Raw genomic sequence first — 20393 nt, 5'->3', positions numbered from 1 at the left:
ATAATCGGTGGAGGTACTGCGGTGTCAGAAGGTTATTGATGAGTTTGTGGCTATATTGGGCACAGTGGTCAGCATTGTTGCTTCACAGCACCAGCGTCTCGGTTTGATTCCCGGCTTGGGTCACTGTCTGTGCGGAAACTGTACGTTCTCTCCGTGTCTGCATGGGTTTTTTAGGGTGCTCCGGTTTCCTCCCACAAGTCGCGAACGACTGAACGAATGTAATTTGAACGTTCTGAATTCTTCTCCTGTGTACCTGATCAGGTGCCGGAATGTGGCGATTAGGGGATATCACAGCAACTTCATTGCAGTGTTAATGTAAGCCTACTTGTGACAATAATAAAGATTATTATTTCTGTTAATTCAGTGGGTTATTGTGACATCCATGGGATTACCTTGGTGCTGGTGTTTAACTGTTGTGCAAGGTGGCTCCTTTGGCCTCAGGATTTACTCTTGTCGGAGGTTAATGTTAAACGAGAGTTGAAATGTGCGCCGGATGGGGATTTCTGTGAAATTAAAGATTTAGTATGGGACTACGAGATTTCTGCTGGGTCACACTGACACTGTTATTGAGGAAATATGCGAGTGGTGGTGTTTTCTGGGTGTGTGGAAGTTTTGCCTATTCTGTGGACGGAGTGTGTGGAGGCTGGGCCTGTTGATGTTAAGTTTTTGACTGTTAAGTCATTGGTAATGTTCAATCAGGGGTGACTGTGGAGTTAGGGTTTTAAAGTGGGCCAGGTGTTTACTCCGGATTCAGGGATTCAAGTGTTTACCATGGGTTCAGAGGGTTTTCGGTAGTTAAGGGGTTTGCTATTGATTCCGTATCTCATGATCTCAGTGCCTACAGCGGCATTACAGTGGGGTTGGATTACAGTTACTCACTTGGGTTATAAGTCATTGGTGTGCTTACTGTGGTGTCATAGGGTTCCTTTGCTGAATGTAGTTTACTGTTGGTTCAGAAAGCATTATAGTGACGTCTGGATAATGATCGCTACTCTGTCATGTTCCAACAAACTGGGACATGGAGACCTTGGCCGGGATTCTCTGATCCCGCGGCCATGTTATGACACCAGCGTCAAAAGCGGCGCAAGCTACTCTGACGCCAACGGGCCGCCAGGCCCGGGTATTCACCCCTTCCTAGGGGGCTAGTATTGCGCCAGAGTGGTGTCGCTGCTCAAAAGCCAGTGCGCCATGGCCGGCGCGGATCTGCGCATGCGCATGGGTTCCCGTCTCCGCGCCGGCCCCCGGGCAATATGGAGAATGCAGACAGGATAGGCCAAATAGTCTCCTTCTGCACCAGAACAATTAAATGATTCTGTATACCATGAGGAATAACAACTGCTCCAGTCCGAATACAGGAAGTCCTTAAATCTTTACATTTACATCAGTTGAACAGGTCATCGATGGCAATCGATAGCAATTTGATCAATCAAGTCACATCTTTAGACCATAAGACCATAAGACATAGGAGCGGAAGTAAGGCCATTCGGCCCATCGAGTCCACTCCACCATTCAATCATGGCTGATTTCAACTCCATTTACCCACTCTCTCTCCATAGCCCTTAATTCCTCGAGAAATCAAAAATTTATCAACTTCTGTCTTAAAGACACTCAACGTCCCGGCCTCCACCGCCCTCTGTGGCAATGAATTCCACAGACCCACCACTCTCTGGCTGAAGAAATTTCTCCTCATCTCTGTTCTAAAGTGACTCCCTTTTATTCTAAGGCTGTGCCCCCGGGTCCTAGTCTCCCCTGCTAATGGAAACAACTTCCCTACGTCCACCCTATCTAAGCCATTCATTATCTTGTAAGTTTCTATTCGATCTCCCCTCAACCTCCTAAACTCCAATGAATATAATCCCAGGATCCTCAGACGTTCATCGTATGTTAGGCCTACCATTCCTGGGATCATCTGTGTGAATCTCCGCTCCAGTGCCAGTATGTCCTTCCTGAGGTGTGGGGCCCAAAATTGCTCACAGTATTCTAAATGGGGCCTAACTAATGCTTTATAAAGCTTCAGAAGTACATCCCTGCTTTTATATTCCAAGCCTCTTGAGATAAATGACAACATTGCATTTGCTTTCTTAATTATGGACTCAACCTGCAAGTTTACCTTGAGAGAATCCTGGACTAGGACTCCCAAGTCCCTTTGCACTTCAGCATTATGAATTTTGTCACCGTTTAGAAAATAGTCCATGCCTCTATTCATTTTTCCAAAGTGCAAGACCTCGCACTTGCCCACGTTGAATTTCATCAGCCATTTCTTGGACCACTCCCCTAAACTGTCTAAATCTTTCTGCAGCCTCCCCACCTCCTCCATACCACCTGCCCCTCCGCCTATCTTTGTATCATCGGCAAACTTAGCCAGAATGCCCCCAGTCCCGTCATCTAGATCGTTAATATATAAAGAGAACAGCTGTGGCCCCAACACTGAACCCTGCGGGACACCACTCGTCACCGGTTGCCATTCCGAAAAAGAACCTTTTATCCCAACTCTCTGCCTTCTGCCTGACAGCCAATCGTCAATCCATGTTAGTACCTTGCCTCGAATACCATGGGCCCTTATTTTACTCAGCAGTCTCCCGTGAGGCATCCTATCAAAGGCCTTTTGGAATTCAAGATAGATAACATCCATTGGCTCTCCTTGGTCTAACCTATTTGTTATCTCTTCAAAGAACTCTAACAGGTTTGTCAGGCACGACCTCCCTTACTAAATCCATGCTGACTTGTCCTAATCCGACCCTGCACTTCCAAGAATTTAGAAGTCTCATCCTTAACAATGGATTCTAGAATCTTGCCAACAACCGAGGTTAGGCTAATTAGCCTATAATTTTCCATCTTTTTCCTTTTTCCCTTCTTGAACAGTGGGGTTACAACAGCGATTTTCCAATCCTCTGGGACTTTCCCTGGCTCCAGTGACTTTTGAAAGATCATAACTAACGCCTTCACTATTTCTTCAGCTATCTCCTTTAGAACTTTAGGATGGAGCATAACAATCTCCAAGATTAGCATCCAGACATATCCCTATTACAGATGAATAACCAAAGACTGGAGACGCTGCGGTTGTTCTCGATCGAGAAGAGCAACTTGAAAGGAGTTTTCATGATGGTGATTAGTATCATGAGCTGTCTGGACAGAGTGACTGGCAAACTGTTTCCAATGGCGGATGGATCGAGACCCAAGGTAAACGGATTTAATGCGAACGGAAAAAAATAATCAAAGAGCTAGAAAAAGAGCATTTTTAAGATATGCTGTGTGTGGTTAGCATCTAGAATGCACTGTCTGATAGTAAGGTTTAGGTAAACTCAAAAGCTGACATTTAAAATAGTACGAAGTCTTACAACACCAGGTTAAAGTCCAACAGGTTTGTTTCGATGTCACTAGCTTTTGGAGCGCTGCTCCTTCCTCAGGTGAATGAAGAGGTCTGTTCCAGAAACACATATATAGACAAATTCAAAGATGCCAAACAATGCTTGGAATGCGAGCATTAGCAGGTGATTAAACCTTTACAGATCCAGAGATGGGGTAACCCCAGGTTAAAGAGGTGTGAATTGTACCAAGCCAGGACAGTTGGTAGGATTTCGCAGGCCAGATGGTGGGGGATGAATGTAATGCGACATGAATCTCAGGTCCCGGTTGAGGCCGCACTCATGTGTGCGGAACTTGGCTATAAGTTTCTGCTCGGCGATTCTGCGTTGTCGCGGGTCCTGAAGGCCGCCTTGAAGAACGCTTACCCGGAGATCAGAGGCTGAATGCCCTTGACTGCTGAAGTGTTCCCCGACTGGAAGGGAACATTCCTGCCTGGTGATTGTTGCGCGATGTCCGTTCATTCGTTGTCGCAGCTTCTGCATGGTCTCGCCAATGTACCACGCTTCGGGACATCCTTTCCTGCAGCGTATGAGGTAGACAACGTTGGCCGAGTCGCACGACTATGTACCGCGTACCTGGTGGGTGGTGTTCTCACGTGTAATGGTGGTATCCATGTCGATGATCTGGCACGTCTTGCAGAGATTGCCATGACAGGGTTGTGTGGTGTCGTGGTCACTGTTCTGAAGACTGGGTAGTTTGCTGCAAACAATGGTTCGTTTGAGGTTGCGCGGTTGTTTGAAGGCAAGTAGTGGGGATGACCTTGGCAAGAAGTTCATCGTCATCAATGACGTGTTGAAGGCTGTGAAGAAGATGACGTAGTTTCTCCGCTCCGGGGAAGTACTGGACGACGAAGGGTATTCTGTCGGTTGTGTCCCATGTTTGTCTTCTGAGGAGGTCGGTCCGGTTTTTCGCTGTGGCGCGTTGGAACTGTCGATTGATGAGTCGAGTGCCATATCCCGTTCGTACGAGGGCATCTTTCAACGTCTGTAGATGTCTGTTACGCTCCTCCTCGTCTGAGCAGATCCTGTGTATACGGAGCGCTTGTCCATAGGGGATGGCTTCTTTAATGTGTTTAGGGTGGAAACTGGAGAAGTGGAGCATCATGAGGTTATCCGTAGGTTTGCGGTAAAGCGAAGTGCTGAGGTGATCGTCCTTGATGGAGACGAGTGTGTCCAAGAATGCAGCTGATTTTGGAGAGTAGTCCATGGTGAGTCTGATGGTTGGATGGAACTTATTAATGTCATCGTGTAGTCGTTTCAGTGATTCTTCGCCGTGGGTCCGTCAAGGACGGTCACCTCAGTTCGGAAGACCCCAGGAGGCAGCTTGTGTTCTGGGTTTTTGTGAAGTGAGTCAGACTTGCAAATTGGTTAAAAATGAATAATACTATGCCTACAAATCCATCTCGAGTTTTATTGAGGCCAGACTGACGGGTAAAGAATTCAACATTTGTCACTTGGTGCTGGCAACCTGGGATTTCTCCAGACGGTTACCGACCAACTGCGAAATCAGAATTAGACTGATTTTGGACAAGGAAAGTGGAAAAGGGCCCACAATGTGTGTCGCTGGAAAATGACACACATTGATTTTCCCCTCTTCTTATGGTCTGATTGGTCTGGTCACTCGCGGTTGGCACGGAAAGATCGTCTCAACGAAATCAAAGGTCAGTCTGGGGATTAGAAAATTTAACTGAAAGGATATCATAAATTGATAGTTCGGTTTTGGATTAATTTTGGAATTGATGGGACATCGAATTGATGGTTTAATTCCACATGTGTGTAGTTTTGGAATTGATGGGACATCGAAGTGATGGTTTAATTCCACATGTGTGTAGTTTTGGGATTGATGGGACATCGGATGATGGTTTAATTCCAGGTGTGTGTGTTTTGGAATTGATTTAATTCCACGAGTGAGTGTTTTGGAAACTATAGTTGATTAAGCTAAAATTGTATCCTTGGACTGTAGTGGCGAGAAATGCAGTCTTACGGATTAGTTCGAGATTATGGGGAATTGCTCGGATAACACGAATGATCCAGGCACGCCATTGCAAATATTATGTGATATTTATCCAGATAAAGCGAGAGATTTTAGGAAAATGTCAGCAACCTTAAGGAAGAAATTGGGTGACGAATGGCCACTAGGGGGCAGTAAAGACCTGGACATCATTAAGAAAATTCAGGGAGAAATCTGGAAAAAGAGCCAAAGTATGAAAGCAAAAGAATTAATTGGATTATGGAGACAATATTGTCAAGAGAAAAGAGATAAGACCATGTTATCAAGTTGGCAAGAAAATGTCCTTAAAATGGGAATTCCAATCAGTGAAGGGGGAACCAGAAAACTCTGGAAATCTTGAAAAAGGAGTGTGCATTCAAAAAACACGCAAGTAAAGAGAGGGTGGACTCGAGTAAAAAAAATGGGCTACGTAGTTCAATGGCTGGCCTTGCATTGACAGAAGGAGATGAGGACCTAGAGAATTGGACCATGTCGGGTAGAGTCCCGACTGCACCAGTAGCATTGTCTGCACTAATTCCGGAACCACCAAGGTATCATAATTTATATCCAGTCACTGCTCCCCAGATTGAAATCATGCCAGCCTCTCCAGCCCCTTCGGTTGATAGCTTGGGTCCTATTTCAGCATCTTCACCGTCTGTTAGAGAAGGGGAGCTCTGTTCAACAAGCCCAGTTAGCTCTAGGACCCGATCTTGGACAATGTGAGAGGGGCCTGATCCTATCCAGAAACAATCACGCATACCACCTAGATCCCTTCAGACCGATATGGTAGGACAGAAAAGTACGAGAACAAAGAAAGAGGATGGGAATGGTTCTGAGGAGCTGGAGCTCCCCTAGTGCAAGGGAAGGACGTCAAAGTCTTTGAAGAGCCAGAGGAATCCGCTAGAGCATCCCCTAGTGAGACTCTGAGACAGTTGCCGATTAGGAGAATGCTGTAACAGCGGCCGCCCAGTCCACGATAGACGTTTATTTCCCATGGAGACCCAGTGAGATGATGGCTATTCTGGCTGCAATTCCAGACAGGAAGAAATCTCCTGCTGCTTTCGTGGATTATCTGAGAACTACCATCTCAGTTAATCATGCTGATTCAAGGGACCTCTGGGCCCTAGTCCAGCAGGTTTTAACCCCAGCAGAGTACCGCAATCATCTCAATCACTTGAATTATGCTAGCCACGCCGCACTTCAGCAAGCCCATGCTTTGGACGATGATAGACGGGCACAAATTCTGAATGCATTGAATGTCACATTTCAAAAGCCCATAAACATTTTCGCTATCTTAGACCTCAAACCTAAAAAAACTGAAGAGCCAGAGGAATTTCTGGAACGTTTGAATGAAATCTACCGTGGGCAGTCAGGCGACTTGCCGTACCAAAATGGTCAGAATTCCCCTCAATATTGTGCTATGTTAATGCATTGCCTACCATCTTCCGTGGCTACTGCCGTGAAATGTAATAACATGAATTGGACAGAGAACGACCCTTCTCAGATGGCCAGGCAGACAGATTTTATTGGAAGAAGGGTGTAGGCCAGGATGGAGGCTCAGTTACAAAGATTAAGACTGAGTATGTAATGAAAAAGGGTGATCTGAGACCCCAATCAGCGGCAGATACGCTAGCTTACCAGCTGGATCCTCAATATTGTGACCTTGGGTGGGTGGATCAACATGGGGTAGGATATCAAACCCACCCAAATGGACCCTCAGCTCCTCTTTATGGCCCACCGTACAACAGCTTCACAACTGCCGCCCCCTCTGAGGGGCCATTGGTCTACTGGGAAGAGAGGACGGTGCAGATATAGAGGGAACAATGCATGTTTTAATTGCGGCTGTGCAGGTCACTGGCAACAGGAATGCCCCTTTAAAAGACGGGCAGCAGAAGGAGACTACGCGACCCAAAGGAGGGGGTACCCACCAAGGGGAGGACAGACGAGGTACACTGACTTCTCCCAGGCAAACCCTTTCCCAACACAAGATTGACTAGCTAATTTAGTCATAAGGACTCTCCAATCGGACAGGAAACCTATTATTTCTCTGCAGATAGGAGATCAACATTACCCATTTATAATCAACACTGGAGCAGCCATGTCTTCTCTGCAATCAGAACTTCGACTACCACTATCCGACCACACCCAGCATTTATCGGGGTTCCAAGGACAGGTGTGTGAGTATCCTATTTCGGAACCTGTGACAGTCACTTACGAGAATAAGTCTGCGGATCATCAGTTTGTGGTGACGACTGGATTGGACTGTTACTTGTTGGCCCAAGATTTACTGTGTATCTTCCAGCTACAGCTAGAGTACGGAGACAAAGGGGTAACGGTTCAATCATGGAGGATGAGACAACAGTGCTATATTTCTATCACTCCCCAGTGGTGGACGTTAGACATTGAACATTCACTGCACCACGTTACTCTGGCCTATGACAGAACCGGACAAAACAGGGAGTTGGAGGACAAATACCGGCCGTTAATTGGGACCGAATGGCCTGTCAAGGTTACAGCTACAGTCACGGGAAAAGAAGGTACAGCCAATTTTGTTACAATACCACCACATTTATGGCCACAGCCAGCTTCTCATATTACACATCAGGTCCACGACCAGTACCATGCCAAGGATCTGGGGCCTATGGTAAGGAGGGCAGTGAATCATTCAGATCCAACAGAGTACGCACTTCAAGTCACGCCAGACGGCACTTCCATAAAATATTTTGAGGTCCCTGAAATGATTAACCCTCGACTTCAGCATCACCTGGGACGTAACGTTTTGGAATATGTCAACCCACAGGTCTGGGCGGAATACCCATCACAAGTGGGACAGACAAATGTTACACCCATTAAGGTAACAACGATTAAGGACCATGTAAAGCTGTCTTCCATTCGGCAATACCCCCTGAAACCCCAAGCTGCCCTGTCTATAGACAAATTAATCCGAGAGCTGTTGACACAGGGTATTTTGGTCCCTTGCCAATCAGAATGTAACACCCCCATACTTGCTGTGCCTAAACCAACCAAACCAGATCAGCACCAATTAGTACAGGATTTACGTTCAATCGCACAGCCGTTACATGCTCTCGTCCCTAATCCTGGCCACATACTGGCTCAAATTCCAGCTCAAGCCCGGGTCTTCGCCATAATTGACCTTCAGCACGCTTTCTTTGCCCTTCCACTCGCATCTGAAAGCCAATATTTGTTTGCATTCACTTACAATGGACAGCAGTATACCTGGACCCGACTGCCTCAGGGGTTCGTCAACTCACCTCCGCTCTTCTCCAGATGTCTGCAGACCCAACTCCAGGCCTTGATATTGGAGCATGGTTCCACTCCAGTGCAGTATTGGTAGTGAGTCCTGATGAGCCCAGTAACAGGGATGATGTAATCCAGTTATTAAACCACCTATACTCGTTGGGTTATGTTGTTTCACAATCAAAGGTCCTGGTGGCTCAGACAAAGGTCAAGTTCTTAGGAGTTTTACTTACAGCCACAGAAAGAAGTTTCAAACCCAGTAGGATTGAACCAATATGCCAATTCCCCGCCCCTACCACAGCCAATTGGCTGGGTATGGTGAATTATTGTAGGCAATAGATACCAAACATCGCTGACTATACAAAGCTGCTGACGCCTTACACTAGTGAAGGGGGGAATTTTACTCTCACCACCGAGGCACTCAAAGCTTTCCGTTGCCTGAAGCAGGCCTTGTTACAAGCACTGGCCCTCGGGAGGCCCTTGTACGACCGACCGTTCCAGATATACTGTACTGTTCTGGAAGGATGTTCAACAGCGGTACTCACCCAGCAACATGGGGACATGCACCGGCCCGTAGCATATTACTCATCCAAACTCGACCCAGTGGCGTTGGGCCACCCTGTTTGCACCCAGATCTTGGCAACGATATACAATAGTTTGCAGGCTGCTGCCAATATCACTCTCCAACAGGATATTACGGTGTATAGCTCCCACTCGGTCATCCCACTACTGGGGCAACTGCAGACTCAGCATCTTACCGCAGCTCGTCAGAATAGGTATGAGATATACCTTTTGAACAATCCACGTCTGACATTTAAATATTGTACCACTATCAATCCAGCCTGTTTTCTTAGCGGTCCCCCTGTCCATGAAGACGCACCTGGCCACGACTGTTTAGCCTTTATTCAGGAACCTACCACAATATGGGAAGATCTGAGTGATATTCCGTTAGAACAACCGGACATGATTATGTATGTTGATGGCAGTGCATTAGTAAGCCCCACTGGCCGGAGACTGTCCGGTTACACAATCATAGATCAGGATGGTCTGATCCTAGAAGCGGCAGCTTTCCAGACCCCTTACTCAGCACAACAAGCCAAACTTTTTGCCCTTACCCGTGCATGTATACTTGGGGTAGATCGTCGGGTAAATATTTATACTGAGTCCCGATACGCCTTTGGGGTAGTTCATGACTTCGGACAGCTCTGGAGGAATAGGGGATTCCTTACCTCGGCCGGCACGGAAATATCCCACCGGGGTTTAGTTAATAACCTACTGCAGGCCCTCCTTATGCCCGCGCAGATTTCCGTCATTAAATGTGCTGCCCATACAAACGGTAAGACCCCAGTTGACGTTGGTAATGAACAAGCAGATTGTACAGCGCGGACAGCCGCGCAAATTCAGCAAGTGATGGTGCCTAAAATGTTAAGTCAGACTAAACGATCTACTATAAATATGTCTGCTTCTGACAAGCCAATGCCAACCATCCAAGACGTCATAAGGTTACAGGAGGATGCTCCTGAGAGTGACAAACAAATGTGGAAACGGTTAGGTTGTACATATGATTCTGTTTCCTCTTTATGGGCCACGCCAGCACATCAGACTTGTACGTCTGATGTACTGGCTTTATGGGTCATTGAATGTGTACACTTTGCAACTCATTGTGGGGCTCGGGGGGACTAGTGATTTGTTGCTGGACACTTGGTGGCACCCTAAAATGCAGGGGTTGGCCCTGAGTATCAGTAATCGGTGTTTGATTTGTCAGCGGCAAAGGTATCCCTTGTGGGATGGGGCAAACCCCGTTGCCCAATGGTCCCTTTGAGATGCTCCAAATGTGTCAATGTTATAAATATGTTTTGGTCATTGTGGATGTGTTCAGCAGATGGGCGAGGTGTATCCGACTATCGATAATAAAGCTGCTACTGTGGTTAAAGTTCTGATGCAGGAAATCATTCCCCGGTACAGTATACCAGCTCAGTTAAGTTCTGATAACGGGCCTCATTTTATTGGACAGATTAATAGAGAGTTCTGCTCCCAGTTGGGCATACGCCAGCAGTTACATTGTGCGGACAGACCGCAGGCGGCCGGGATGGTTGAGAGACACAATCAGGCCCTCAAAACTAAATTGGCTAAATTAAGAGCAGACACGGGACTGACATGGCTTAAGTTGCTCCCCGTTGCCCTCTTCCAGCTGCGGGTTACACCTGCGGGACTGACCCGGCTCTCTCCTGCCGAGATCCTTTATGGCACTCCCCTTAGAACTCCCTGGAACCTGCATGTTCCCAGACTGGTTCAGTTTCACCATATGACTGAAGAAATGACCACCTATGTTCTAGCCCTCACTAAGGTCCTCAAGGAGCCCCATGGCCAGGTCCGCGCGGCTCACCCGCCACCGCCCCCATTACCTAGCTCACTTTCAGTGCAGCCCGGTAGTTATGTCATGGTCAAAAATTGGACTCGGAAAGGGTCGGAGCCACGATGGGAGGGGCCTTTACAAGTTCTCCTTATCACCCCCACTGCAGTTAAAGTGGAGGGACAGAGTGCTTGGGTCCACTTCCACCACTGTAAATTGGGTCCACCTCCATCACGGAAATTGGGTCCACCTCCACCACTGTAAAAAGGTTGGTTACTAACCTGCCTCCCTTCCCCAACGCTGTTTTACAGGTGTGGAGCATGATGGGGTGGCTACGCACCACCTGTGTAATCTTCGGCCTCGCCTCGCTTGGAGTGACATCGGCGACGGACATGGAAAAGGGAAATATCATCTACATCTGTAACCCCAACCAAACTACAAGTACATTTTATTTATGCAGAGGTGATGTTCTTCGCTGCCCCCATATACGAGGACATGGTATCGACTCATGGAAGGTCATCAGGTTAACGGACAATGCAGGACTCATGAAGCAATTGCACCGGTCCCGGCGATGGGAAGGGAACATTACATGGATATTGCCTTGTTTTTGGAGTACATGTAAATTTGATTTTGGACGTGTTAAGATTGGTGCCATAAAGGTGAAATCAGACCGCCAGGAGAGGGTAGGGAGAGGTTATGAGAGAGAGAGGGGGACTAGAGAGGACGGGGAGTGTAAGGAGGGGAGTACAACTAGAACGTAGGTTATCAGGAGATACACTTAATCCATTTAGGGCCCAGACTGAGGAAAACCGGGTAGTATGAATCTCTTCTACCAGATTTACCACAGCTTGTATGGCCAGGGACGAGTTGTCTGCTACCCGAACCCCGCAGCGGTGTCTAGGTTATTTTCTGTTTCACCGCTTTGGGGCACTCCCCAAACGGTGGTTCATTGTCAGCATTCCGAGCCACTGCCCGAGCAGGTCACTCTTCCTTACGATCCGGGTTCAGCACCACCGGCTATTTGCCTTCCCCTTCCTCAGGATAATTCCCACTCACAGTATGATAGGCTGCAACAGTGGAGGGCGTACATACCTAGCCACTTCACTCCCAGTAGAGACTCCCGGTCGTACGAGAATTGTTTCAGCAGTGACTGGTACGGCTGTTTGCTGGTAGAGGTGGAAACGAATATAACATGTCTGTTCCCCACCTGTACGGACAGGAGGTGTCATATCACTCAGGCGTCTGGCCAATGCGTTTGTTACAACACCACTGGCGTTCCATTGAACGCCGGCCTCCAACTCCTTTGTGGCTGGGCGTATGTCTCTCATATCACTGTTGGGACTCGGGCTTTCCGCATTGCTGGGAGGCCTGAATGGGCGTTCTGAAGCTGGATAAACTGGGCTACTGGGGGATCCCTACGCAACCGATATACTAATTGTGATGCTAGCCTGTACACAGAGCAAGGAGACTACTTTTTTTTAAATGGCACAGCGACCAATGTTTTGTCACCCCCATTTCCCCACCAAATTGCTATCGGGACTCTAGTCCCTACCACAGTCCCCTGCCCCTCGGCGTGGAAGCTGCATAATCAGTTAGCACGCCGGGCAGTCTCAGCTGAATTCTGCGAGAACTGGAAAAAACCTCAGGTTCTCGCACCCAATCGGGGCCACTCAGCCGGGTGGGGAATTCTGAGCGTCTTGACACTGGGAGGTGTGGGGGGTTCCTTGGTGGTCAGCGATAGGAATTATTTTATTTGTGGCCTTACCATCCTGGGAAACGAAACCTAGGGAGCCCTCGGGGCAATAACCAAGGAATTGTCTCAGCTGCGGTTGTTTGCAATGCAGAACCGGTATGCTCTTGACTATCTTCTGGGCCATGAGGGTGGGGTATGCACCATAGTGCAGGGCAACTGTATCATGGGAGTTCAAGACCTAACCGCTAACATCACTAAATTTATGGATCGTATACGGGATCACCTGGACGGAATTCAGGATCCTGGCTCTTGGGGTAACTGGGGATTTGGAGGTTCGAAGGACTGGTTGATAAATATGGCCATGTATTTAGCAGTGGCACTCAGCTGCATCTTTGTGGGCCTGGCCATCCTTAAATGCGTGATGGGTAGAATGCGGGGTGCACTGGAATAGATAGACGCCCCTAGAATCTTGGCTGTTAGGATCCACGAGGGTGCAGCGGATGAAGAAATTGGAAATTGGAAATGCAGCGATGAATCTTTTTAGATGAGGGGCCGTAGCTACGGATTGAATAGACAGATTATCATGAAATGATAAAAGGAGGAAATGACGAATGTGATATAAAATAGTTAGTTTAAATATTAGTTACAGTAATGTAGATAGAGGCCAGTTTAATTCTAGTGAGTTCACAAAGGACAAAGGATTTCAGCAAGCATGGCAAGGAAGGGGGGAGGGGTGTCTGGTAGAGGAGGGGAAAAGGATGCTGGGTAACAAGAGGCTCAGGGTTAAGGAATCAGAAGTGAGCTAATTAGGATGTATGGTCAGGTCAGGAGGGGTATAGGATGACCTATGGGAATCGTGTCTGTGAAACTTGATGCCATTTGAATGTATTTGTGGAGATTCCTTTGTTTCCAATAGCACTCGGTTCGGAAGACCCCAGGAGGCAGCCTGTGTTCTGGGTTTTTGTGAAGCGAGTCAGACTTGCAAGTTGGTTAAAAATAAATAATACTATGCCTACAAATCCATCTCGAGTTTTATTGAGGCCTGACTGACGGGTAAAGAATTCAACATTTGTTACCGGAACATCGCAGCACCCCCCCCCCCCAACCCCTGACCTGGTGCAGCTGGTGGGTAGTTGGCAGAACGGGGCAGCACCATGCCACCCGGGACACCCGAGCAGTGGCCGGGTCCTTCCAGGCTGTGTCGGCCCAGGAGACGTGTGTCAACGGGAACCCTAGTTGCAGGGCAGGAGTCACAGCAGGCCACCTCCGCCCCTACGGTACCATCTGGGGAACCACCTAGGCATAGCGTTAGGGCTCATAAGGCCATAAAGCTAGACACTAGTTAAGTTGGCACACGTCAGGGCACAGTTGAGTTATTGGGGCTAGCGCACAAATTGTGTATATATTTCCGCTGAATAAACACCTACTACCACCGTTAAAACCTGCCTCAGTTCTCTGTCTGCTGTGTGTAGGGGTGGGCTGGTCAGTACCAGCTGGGGGGGGGGGGAGGGGGGCGTTCCCGACTGTCCCCAGCACTCCCACCCCAGGGTTTCAACGAGACCGTGTGATAGACTGGCCAACTCGCATGCAGGGATCACCCAGGTGGACGGTGCTACTGTGGGCATTGTGATAGTCTGTATTAGGGGTATTGTGGTACCTAGATTGGATGTACCTGATACTATCAGACCATTGGTAAAGTGTCTGCTGGTCCCGCCCAGCAAGGTGGAGTATAAGAGTCTGTGTACCCTAACTGCAACCATTCTGTACCATGCTCTGCTGGGGAAATATCTAGTTCAATAAAGCCTTCAATTGTTCTATAATCTCGCTTCAGGAGTGATTGATCGTACATCAATTTATTGAACTAGATTTGAAGAATGGAGCTCCGCATCAAGCCAGAGTGTCAAACTCAGCGGCAACCTTTAAACACTGGCTGGCGTGTTTCAACGGATACATCAGGACGGCCACGACTACACCCACAGAGGACCACAAACTGCAGGTTCTCCACTCAAGGGTGAGCCCAGAAATCTACATGCTCATGGAGGACACGGACGGTTTCGAGGCCGCGATGACTCTGTTAAAAGGATACTACATTCACCCAGTAAATCAGGTTTACGCCCAACATCTTCTAGCTACCAGACGACAAACTCCGGGGGAATTGTTAGACGACTTCTCCAGTGCATTGCTAGTATTAGGTAGGAACTGGAACTGTCCGCAAGTTTCAGCCAGCGACCACACCAAACTTTTAATCCGGGACGCTTTTGTTGCGGGTATGCGGTCCTCGTAGATCCGCCAGCGGCTGCTGGAAAAGGAGACGCTGGATCTCAAGGAGGCACGGTAACTTGCAAGCTCCTTAGACGTAGCCTTCCGCAACGCCCAAGCGTATGTCCCCGACTGCGCCGTACCCCATGGACAGCGTGGACCCCACCTGCAGCCGATCCCGACGCATCCCCCAATTCCCCACAAGTGTGTGCTGCGCGGCTGCCAGGCAATCCCAGGGGGCCCCGATGCTATTTTTGCAGCCAAACCAAGCACCCCCGGCACCGCTGCCTGGCCTGATCCGCAACTTGCAAGGGCTGTGGGAAGAAGGGGCATTTTGTGGCGGTATGCCAGACCCGGTCGGTTGCCGCTGTCTCTGCAGGCAACCCGGGCCCACCGCCATTCCCCTCCTCGCAGGCCATGTGCGGCCCACGGGCGCCGCCATCTTGTCCTCCAGAGGCCATCTGCGATTCATGGGCGCGGCCATCTTGCCCACCCACGGCTATGTGCGATCCATGGGCGCTGCCATCTTGGATGATGTCTCAAGACCCTGATTCGGATGGCCCCGTAACCGATGAGATCTCCCAGCTTCTGCCACGACTCGCCTCGGTGACACTGGATCAGTCTCGGCCCCGAACTCTTACGGCTGCTACGACGACGGTACTCATCAACGGGCACAAGACATCCTGCCTGATCGACTCTGGGAGCACGGAGAGCTTTATCCACCCCAATACGGTAAGGCGCTGCTCCCTCACTATAAACAAAAAATCTTCCTGGCCTCCGGGTCCCACTCTGTGGCGATCCAGGGGTACTGCGTAGCCAACCTCGCTGTCCAGGGAGTAGAGTTTAACAACTTCTGACTCTACATCCTCCCTCACCTCTGCGCTGCCACACTCCTGGGATTGGACTTCCAATGTAACCTCGAGAGTTTAACTTTTAAATTTGGCGGCCTATACCCCATCTCACTGTCTGCGGCCTCGCGACCCTCAAGGTCGCCCCACCTTCTCTGTTTGCAAACCTCAGCCCCGATTGCAAACCCGTCGCCACCAGGACCAGACGGTACAGTGCCCAGGACCGGACGTTCATCAGGTCGGAAGTCCAATGGTTACTGAAGGAAGGCATTATCGAGGCTAGCAACAGCCCCTGGAGAGCTCAAGTGGTGGTTGTAAAGACCGGGGAGAAGCACAGGATGGTCATTGACTACAGTCAGACCATCAACAGGTATACGCAGCTCGACACGTACCCTCTCACCCGCATATCTGAAATGGTCAACCAGATTGCACAATACAAGGTCTTTTCCACTGTGGACCTCAAATCCGCCTACCACCAGCTCCCCATTTGCCCGGACGACTGCAAGTACACTGCATTCGAAGCAGATGGGCGGCTCTATCACTTCCTCAGGGTTCCCTTTGGTGTCACAAATGGGGTCTCGGTCTTCCAACGGGAGATGGACCGAATGGTTGACCGGTACGGTCTGGGGGCCACGTTCCCGTACCTAGACAATATCACCATCTTCGGCCACGATCAGCAGGACCACGACACCAACATCCGCAAATTCCTCCATACCGCCACTCTCCTTCACCTGACTTACAACAAGGAGAATTCAGCACCGATCGTCTAGCCATCCTTGGCTAGGTAGTGCACGATGGAGTCATAGGCCCCGACCCCGAATGCATGCGCCCCCTCATGGAGATTCCCCTACCCCACTGCCCCAAGGCCCTGAAACGCTGCCTGGGGTTTTTCTCGTACTATGCCCAGTGGGTCCCCAATTATGCGGACAAGGCCTGCCCACTAATCCAATCCACGGTTTTTCCCCGATCGGCAGAGGCCCTCCAGGCTTTCAGTCGCATCAAAGCGGACATCGCCAAGGCGACGATGCACGCAATCGATGAGTCCCTCCCCTTCCAGGTCGAGAGCGACGCATCCGATGTAGCTCTGGCTGCCACCCTCAACCAAGTGGGTAGGCCCTGTGGAAGCCAGGTATTTCGAATACAACTAGTATAGGTAAAAGATAGCTGTTTAAGCATAAATATTAAGCCCCAGTTTTAAATACCCATTTATACAGCATAATTCACTTTTACTGAGGTCCGTTGTTCTGGCAAATGCATATTTTCAAAGACAGTGTGACATTAAAACAGCACAGTTGCAAGACAATTTGACACTGCTTGTGTTAATTGTCAAGGACAAGGACTGAATACCATAGCAACATGAAGGCACCATTGTTCACAATGCAGATAACAGCTAAGTCAGCAAAAGACCCAGTTTTTGTTGGTCAGAATATCACATTTCATAACATGAAGGCATGAAACAATTAAAAGCTGATGTTGCACATTGAAGATGGACGGCTTGCCATCAAATCAAATGTGTTTGAGTCTAACCCAAACCAATTAGGATTATATTGGGGTGTGATTAGATGACTTAAGACAGATATGAAAGTGTATAACTGAAAAGTTTCCGCCTGCCATTTTAGTGTTGTCTGTTCTTTAATAGTTGTCTTTTTCGGGGTGTTAGTCTGTGTCAGTGATGTAGTGTACTTTTGACTTTGAGTTTGAGTTTAGCTGAAGATTAGCTCTCTCTCTCTCTTCATGTTTCATTTCCAGACTTTGACCTTTTAAAAGTTACTTTCGAGCTGTCTGCCGAAGCAAAAAAGATAATGTCTGTAATTCTCTGAAAGCTTTGAATTGTCTACGAATTGCCTTTTAAATGACTTTCAAATTGTAATCAAGCAACTACAAATAAAAACAATTCTTTTTGGCACCTGAGAAGTTTTAACTGCAAATTTCTGCTGAGTCCCAGTATTCGCAAAGTGCTACTGGTAACCGAATAGCAGAGATGATATAAATTCCTTCAACGTTACACAGTCGAATAATACTAGGAATCCAACAACTTGGCATAGTCCAGAAATATTACAAATCTTACAACTTGTCGTATTGCGCCAGGACTTTGATTCATCAACTAAGCTTCCCCCAAACTTGGCGTAGTTCGACAGGTTAAGATCCCTTAAAATTAAAGATTCTCAACAATTGGCGAGCCAGCCAGGAGTTCTTTCAGTTCTTTCAGTTCGATTCCTTCAAGTTGCAGATTCTAACAGGCCCGTGGCCTTCTTTTCTCGCACCCTCCATGCCTCCGAGATCCGTCATTCCTCCGTCGAAAAGGAGGCCCAAGCCATCGTAGAAGCCGTGCGGCATTGGAGGCATTACCTGGCCGGCAGGAGATTCACGCTCCTCACTGACCAACGGTCGGTAGCGTTCATGTTCGAAAATGCACAGCGGGGCAAAATCAAAAATGATAAGATCTTACGGTCGAGCTCTCCACCTACAACTAGGAGATCTTGCATCGTCCCGGGAAGCTCAACGAGCCTCCTGATGCCCTATCCCATGGCACATATGCCAGCGCACAAGTGGACTGACTCCGGACCCTTCACGATGACTTCTGCCACCCGGGGGTCACTCGTTTCTTCCATTTTATCAAAACCCGCAAACTGCCCTACTCCATCGATGAGGTCAGGACCTTCACCAGAAACTGCCAAATCTGCGCGGAATGCAAGCCACACTTCTACCAGCCAGAGAAAGCGCATCTGGTGAAGGCCTCCCGCCCCTTTGAACGTCTCAGCATGGACTTCAAAGGAACCCTCCCCTCCACCGACTGCAACACTTTCTTCTTGAACGTGATTGACGAGTACTCCCGGTTTCCTTTCACCATCCCCTGCCCCGACAAGACTGCTGCCACCGTCACTAAAGCCCTCCATAGCATCTTTACCCTGTTCAGTTTCCCCGCCTATGTCCACAGGGTCCTCCTTCATGAGCGATGAACTGTGTCAATTCCTGCTCAGCAGGGGCATTGCCTCCAGCAGGACGACCAGTTACAACCCCCGGGGAAATGGACAGGTAGAGAGGGAGAACGGAAAGGTCTGGAAGACCGTCCTACTGGCCCTGTGGTCCAAGAATCTCCCAGTCTCCCACTGGCAGGAGGTCCTCCCCGATGCACTCCACTCCATTCAATCACTACTGTGTACCACGATCAACGAAACACCTCATGAACGTCTCCTTTTCTTCCCGAGGAGGTCCTCCTCCGGGATCTCGTTCCCAACTTGGCTGGCAGCTCCTGGACCCGTCCTGCTCTGCAAATATGTGCGGGCTCACAAACCGGACCCATTGGTCGAGAGGTTACACCTCCTTCATGCTAACCCTCAGTAAGCCTATGTGGCGTACCCCGGTGGCTGACAGGACAGGGTCTCCCTCTGGGATCAAGCACCCGCTGGATCCCTACCCACACCCCCCTCACCAACCCCACCCACCCTCCCACCGGCGCACTCCACTGCTGCCCCCTTCCCAGGAGGATCGGTCCTCCCACTGGTCCCATGCGATGAAGCAGAAGACGCCACGCTCCCGGAGTCACGGATGCCTGAGCCGGCACCTGTATCACCGCCGAGACTGCGACAATCGCAGAGGACGACCAGGGCCCCCGATCAACTAATAGCTTCATTATGAAATGTATCTGTAAATAAATACTTGTAAATAATTTGTGTGACATGTAAAAGATAAAACACTGTATCACCGACGGGTACCGCCATAACCTCTACCACTGTACAACGCAAGGCCACCACCCCCGCCGGACTCTTTTTTTAACAGGGGATGAATGTGGTAGTCTGTATTAGGGGTATTGCGGTACCTAGATTGGATGTACCTGATACTATAAGATCATTGGTAGAGCCTGCCTGCTGGTCCCAGCAAGGCGGAGTAGAAGAGTCTGTGTTCCCTAACTGCAGCCATTCTGTACCATACGTTGCTGGGGAACATCTAGTTCAATAAAGCCTTCTACAATCTCGCTTCAAGAGTGATTGATCGTGCATCAGGCATGAGTCAGACATTGTCAAACAATGTGGAGCACCAGAACTCATCGTAGAGCGGATTGACATCATCCTCCATCCCATGGACTAGACCCACTGTCATTGCCAACCCAAGGCCCCCAGCTCAAAGCGCCGCAGGTATGTATAACGGAGGGGTGTGCAAGCGGGCGGTTTGACGGTATGGATGGTGAGGGGGTGTGGGTCTGGGATGTGGTGTCCATGCCCCTGGCCAGCAGCGCCCCCCCTCCACCCCTTCCCTCCTCGTCACTGAACCTTGACGTGATCAGAGTGTCCCGTCCGCATTGACCCTGGCGATGACATCCTGCGGCCTCCCGTGCCTGCCCGGGCCTCATGTCCTGCTCACCGTCCCCCTCCCCCGTGTCCTAACTTCCACCTCATCCTCCAGCACATCGTCCCTCTGCTGTGTGATGTTGTGGAGGGCGCAGCAGGCCACCACGATGTGGGCGACCCTCTCAGCCTCATACTGGAGGGCCGCTCCACAGCGGAACAGGCACCTGAAGCGCATCTTCAGGCTGCCGAAGCACAGCTTGACGATGATCCTGGTCGCAGCATGGGCATCATTGTAGCTGGTCTCCGCGTCGATCTGTGGCCTCCGGATCGGTGTCATC

The 20393-nt window shown here is 49.3% G+C and overlaps 1 protein-coding gene across 2 annotated transcripts in view; it reads right to left on the bottom strand.

Annotated features, from left to right (window-relative positions):
• Nucleotides 1-20393, bottom strand: part of LOC140390087 (protein phosphatase 1 regulatory subunit 1C-like) — a 235765-nt gene that overhangs the window by 51150 nt on the left and 164222 nt on the right. The window contains exon 3 of one of the 2 annotated variants that reach the window (XM_072474987.1): nt 7571-7663. The exons of the other annotated variant lie outside the window; for it this stretch is intronic. Coding sequence (XP_072331088.1) covers nt 7571-7663 — 93 coding nt within the window. The remainder of the gene's footprint in view (nt 1-7570; nt 7664-20393) is intronic. 2 annotated transcript variants of the gene reach the window in all.

This window comes from Scyliorhinus torazame, chromosome 14 (assembly GCF_047496885.1).
Source record: "Scyliorhinus torazame isolate Kashiwa2021f chromosome 14, sScyTor2.1, whole genome shotgun sequence".
NCBI lineage: Eukaryota > Metazoa > Chordata > Chondrichthyes > Carcharhiniformes > Scyliorhinidae > Scyliorhinus > Scyliorhinus torazame.
This window is presented reverse-complemented; position numbering and strand designations above follow the sequence as displayed.